Below are 5,716 nucleotides of genomic sequence, written 5' to 3'. Positions count from 1 at the left end.
CCCCCCACCTCTCTAGGCAGCTGGTCCCACTGTCCTATTGCTCTGACAGTGAGGAAGCTTCTCCTGATCTCCAGCCTGAATCTGGGTTGTCCCAGCTTGAATTCATTAGTCTGTGTCCTGCACTCTGCTATCAGTGAGAAGAGACCTTGACCTTCCTCTCTGTGGCAGCCTTCGAGGCAATTAAATCTTTGGCAGTGAAGCCTCTCCCGTCATGTGGGTTGGCCAAGGGGCATCTTGCTGGGGGTCGAACCCTCCCAGAAATATGCCACGAGGCATGGCTTCTGCATGGCACGTGAGAACAACCACGCTGTCCAGCTCGCATTACACGAGCCCCACTGATCCCCCAGCCTGTGACCTGCATGCGCAGAGCCATTTACAAGCTGCCATGGCAATCCAGCGAGCTGCAGGCATCACAGCCCAACTTTGGCGCTGGGCACTGCTCTGCTTCAGGCTTCCTCAGCCTGGTCTTCAGCTCAGTTGTGTTGGGCTACAACCTCCCTAAGCCTCAGCCTGGTGGAGGATGATAGGAGGTGTGGTCCAAACAATCCATAGGGCACCAAGCTGGGGAAGCTGTTCTACCAGTCAGTTCATCACAGAAGTTTGGTGGCCTTGGCTCACATCCTCCCCTGCCTTGACTAGAAGATTGGAGATGGGACAATACACTCACCTGGCCCCTGGGGTCTTTCCAAGCTAAGCTTGCCATTTGTTGTATAAAGCAGACCTACCATTTCCTCCTCCTATGACATGGTCACCCACAACTTTCCGCTACCTGCCCTTGACGCTTTTCTTTCCATAAATCTTTCTCTAAAAGTGATAGTGTGTTTTTATCTCATTGTAATTTGCTTAGATGGCCCTTGGGCCAATACAGCAGAATATAAGTTTAATAAATAAATAAATAAATAAAACATCTCCACATCTGCACAGAAATTTCTCTAAAGCTGCGTAACATTTGCAGTGAGGGTGCTTCTAGATCCCAAACCTTTGGGGCACAAAGGCAGGTTAAGTGCAGGTCACCTTGGCCTCTTTCAGTTGTCAGGAAGAAGAGCAAAACCTCCTTGAAAAGAAAATCCATTGAGACAAGGCTGCTCTGAAATGCAATGGGGAGGCTTTTGTGAGGTTAAATGGGAGATCACGGGAGAATCATAGAATAGTAGAGTTGGAAGGTCCAAGAAGGTCCTTGGGTCCAACCCCTGCTGTGGCAGGACACCGGTTCACACCATCCCACTCTGATGACTGTCTAGTTTTGCTTTGAATGCCTTGCATGTGGGAGAGTCCACAGCCTCTCATGTTGATTGTGCCCAGAGGCAAGGAAGATTAATTCTGAATTCCCTGCAAAGGCTGAATCCTGAACTCTGTTCTTATGATGAATGCAACCTTGTAGGAGAACCGCTCGGTCCGACTGCGACCTTCTAGAGTGAGGACAAGCCTGGCCAGAAGCAGTTTTGTGCCTGGGGTCCAAAAATACCTTGGGAAACAACAAATGCTGGGGTTATTTAAGGAGCAATTGCTTCAGCTCACATGTGGCTTTCAGGACAACTGAAAAGAAAAAGGTGTGGGATTCCCATTACTAGGGCGAGATCATACTATTGTTTTCTGTTTAAGATACTCCATTTCCACTTAGTACCCAGCAGCTAATTTAGCAGGATTTGAGTTGGTTTCAACATGCTTGGCTTAATCTTAATCTTAGAGTGCTTTTTTAAAAGAAAAAAATTCAAGTGCTTTTGGATAGGGGGAAATATAATTGATTGGAATGAGAAAAATTTCAGCACTGCCTGAATTTTCCTAGACCTGTTAATGAAGTTCAAAAGTACTTAACTTTGTTTGATCATGCCTCACTTCAGCTGACTGAAAACACCCTAGACGACAGAATGGAGATCCAGGGCGATCTTGATAAACTTGAAGACTGGCTGAAAGCAACAGAATGAGACTCAGTAAGGACAAGTGCCAAGTCCTCCACCTAGGAAAAGAAACCAGAAACATCAATACAAGATGGGAATACGTGGCTCAACAGAACTGACAAGGAAAAGGGCCTTGGAATTATTGCGGTCAACAGGTCAAAAAGGAACTGGGCAGCCCTCTGAGTGGGGTGGTGTGACTGGTGTCCTGCAACAGGAGGGATTGGACTCGTTGGCCTTCTTGGTTCCTTCCAGCTCTATTATTCTATGATTCTATATTCTATGACTACCAGTTTGAGATGCATATGCCTTCATTCAAGGGACTTACAGCAGTGCTAATGATGGGTACTGGTAAAATTTCGGGAAATGGCAGGGCAGGATCCAGCCCCACTTCCTGTGGGGCTCCATGGCACTTGTTTGGCTTGTGGAAGGTCTCAATGTGATCCTCAGCAAACCTAGGAAGGGCTGGATGAATTCTTGGAAAGCCATGGCTGTCAGGCAGTGCTGACCATACTGGGTCCACTGGACCAAGGGTTTGACCCAGTGAATGTCAGCTTCTCAGGTTTCGAGCCCCAACCCCAAACTCAATAAGAGCCGATGAGCATCCATGCAGCCTCAGACCTTCCTCTGCATCCAAGCACCCCAGCCCTGGATCCATTTCCTGGGCACGTCTGCATGGAATGTTCGATCTCAGTTTACAGAGGTCAGCAAGAGGGAGCCATAACAGGTTCATTGCAGTATTTCCTTTGGATTAGCCTTTCTGAAGCTTTTCATGATGCCAGGAATGACCAAAAGTCACAAAGAGGTTGCAGGCACCTTGAAAACTGATGAATTCATCTGTGAGATGCATGGAATATTATGGAGAGTTTCAGGGTCATTTTTCAGATAGCAGATAATCTGAAACTCTCCCTAGTGATCTGTGCGTCCAACGAAGTGGGCTGTCGTAGTCTGCAACAGCTTGTGCCAGAATCAGTGGCTTGTCCCTTAAGGTGCCACAAGACTCTTGGTTGTCTTTGCTGCAAGAGATGAACAAGGATACCCTCTGGAAAGAATGGCTAAGTTGGACCATCTGTAATCAGACGGGGAAAAGAAAGTCAATCTCTGTCCATTGCATGTGAAGACTTGGCAACGGCCTTTTCATCACTGATGGGTTTGTCCTCATCATGGGTTTAACTCAAGAGAAAGGGTTTCCCAGAGGGGAACACGCTGTTCACACCTTGCTAGTCTGCATATGCCCATTGGATTCAACACTCCTCTGAGGCAGCATGGCGTCACGCAGGCGGCTGCTCTTTTCCTGTCGGAGTTCAGTTGGATCCCCATCTTCCATGCCACTGTCTTTATGGAGGCACAAGACCTTCTGAAAGCTTTGCTTGAAGTTGTCCGAAAGAAATCCATATAAAATAGGGTTGGCACAGCTGTTGGCATAAGACAGAACCACCACAAAGGAGAAAACGCCCACCAGGATGGGCTCCTCGGGCAGTATGAATACCAGGTTGACAATATTCACGATGTAGAAGGGAAGCCAGCAGAAGACAAAAACCACCACAATGATGACCACCAACCTGGTCACTTTCCTCTCTGAGCGCCGGCGCCTTGTTGAGCCAACACGGATTCCAGATGACTTGACTTTGATCACAATCAGCAAGTAGCAGAGGCAGATAACCAGGAGAGGTCCAAAGAACCCCAGCACAGAAGTGTAAATGATGAAGACTGCAGACCATACCTCGACAGGGTCAGGCCAGCTCATATTGCAGGTAAGAAAAGCCTCCTGGACCTCCGCAAATATAATGATGGGCAGGACTACCAAAAAGGAGAAAGTCCAGACACCAACACTGATCAGCTTGGCGACCCTTGGCTGACGCCACCTGGTAGACTTGATGGGGTGAACGACGGCAAGGTAGCGGTCGAGGCTCATGACAGTCAGGCAAAAGATACTGGTGAACTGGTTGATGCCATCAAAGGCTGTGACTAGCCTACACATGAAGGTCCCAAAGGGCCAGTAGGAGATGGCATTCTGGGTAGCCAGGAAGGGCAAGCCAAGCATGAAGAGGACATCAGCAACGGCCAGATTTAGGATGTAAATGTTGGTGACAGTCTTCATCTTGGCGTAGCGCAAAACCACATAAATGACCAGGGTGTTGCCACTGAGCCCAATGGCACAAACCAGGAGGTAGATGATTGGGATGAAGACCGAGCGGATGTTGGAGGGAGCAGGACATTTGGGGAGGGTCTCATTATTTGTGGCGTTTGCCTGCATGGAGAAGTTGACGTCTGGAGGAATGGCTTCTTGGCCAAGGGTGGTGGAAAAGCACACGGGATCCATGCTCTTTGCCAGATCGGTTTCACGAACAGTGAAGGTCAATATCCATGAACATCTTCTTACTGGAGGAGAAAAAGAAAAATGATGCAAAGGATGGCGCATTTATCAAAAGGCATTACTGGTGGACCATGTCCAGATACCCTTGTCAATGCATTAAGCAGCTGCCTGGCGTGCTGTGTGGTGATGCATCAAAACAATTGGCAACTCTGATCGACAATTATTCACGCATTAAGCCGTGCCTTTGTTTCCACCCAGCAATCTTCTTCTACACATTAAAATGAAAACGGGTGGCAGGAATACAACAGTTCCTCCCAGCTGCCATGAAGGTTTAGGGGGGCACCTCTCGGGGGGCACCTTGCCAATTTCTGTTCTGTGCCATTTTCACAGTAGCTCATTCAAGTCTCACCCATTCCATTCTCCCATCAATCTGAGATCTAAAACTATTTTTTAGTCCATGCAAATGCACATTCTTCTAATAGTATGCATCTTATCTTAAAATATGCATTTTAACCCAAATTGCATTTTGGTATATTTTCTTGATTCTAGAATCTTATCAAAACAGACAAAGTAATATGAAAAGTGAAGAGTGACTGCAGCCCAACCTCCAGCAAGATCACGATAGGCTGGACAGGCACAGGGTGGGCATGTCAGGAGCGGAGCCGGCTGGAGCCGGGGTCAGACTAGATGGCCAGGGAGACCCCTTCTGACTCGCTCTGTTTCCATGTTTCTATGATTCAGGATGGGCTGCTTAAAAAGGGAGGCTGAACAAAATGTTGCCACACCACTGAAAGGAAGATGCAGAATTCAGAGCAAGCTGATGCACTTCTCTTCAGAGGCTGAGCTCAGAAAGACTTGCTATTTGGCGCAGGAGTGTAAGAGGGCGGCCTTGTCCAGACTCTCTGCATTAATGGGTATTTGCAGCTTAGTATACTGCCTTGGATGTTTGGCTGAAGCACAGTATAGGACCTTTCAAATAAATAAAAGAGAGTGGGTGGCAGGCCCAACTACATCTTGAAGTGGATGGGTGGAGAGCTGGATGACACGATACTGTGCGAGCCTTTGTAACTGAGTGTATATCCTATTCTGGGCTGACTTGTGAATACCTGGGAAAGAAACAGTGGCTCTATTTGCAATAGCAATGCAAAAATCAAACTTGGGGTTAGGAAATTATAAGGAAAGGGATGCAAAATAAAAGTTCTAAAGCCTTGATGAGAGCGGCTGGGCCAGGAGGCACTCAACTTTTTGGGTTGGTGGACATATTTGGCGCGTGTCCAAAAAGGGCTTCCATGAAGAGTTCTCTCTGTCACAAAACATTCATTTATCAGAAGGCAAAATGGTGAGACGGAAAGAAAGGCCGGACTCGGAGTGCAGGGCAGCGACGGGAGCTGAACTCCCGAGTAGAAACCTGTTTTGTGCTGTAGGTCGACACTCCTCTTTGCAGCATGCACACCTTCCAGTTAAATATTATTATTATTATTATTATTATTATTATTATTATTAT

General features: G+C 47.4%; 1 protein-coding gene across 1 annotated transcript; it reads right to left on the bottom strand.

Annotated features, from left to right (window-relative positions):
- Positions 1-2,767: 2,767 nt before the first annotated feature.
- SSTR5 (somatostatin receptor 5) lies at positions 2,768-4,218 on the bottom strand. Its single transcript, XM_044452538.1, has one exon. It carries the CDS (start codon positions 4,216-4,218, stop codon positions 3,106-3,108), a length of 1,113 nt encoding a protein of 370 aa, XP_044308473.1. The 3' UTR covers positions 2,768-3,105.
- Between the last annotated feature and the right edge of the window lie 1,498 nt (positions 4,219-5,716).

The sequence above is a fragment of the Varanus komodoensis genome, unplaced genomic scaffold (genome assembly GCF_004798865.1).
Source record: "Varanus komodoensis strain SLA01 unplaced genomic scaffold, ASM479886v1 scaffold73, whole genome shotgun sequence".
Classification (NCBI taxonomy): Eukaryota; Metazoa; Chordata; class Lepidosauria; order Squamata; family Varanidae; genus Varanus; species Varanus komodoensis.
The sequence above is the reverse complement of the archived record's forward strand: the minus strand, read 5'-3'. Positions and strand labels throughout refer to the sequence as shown.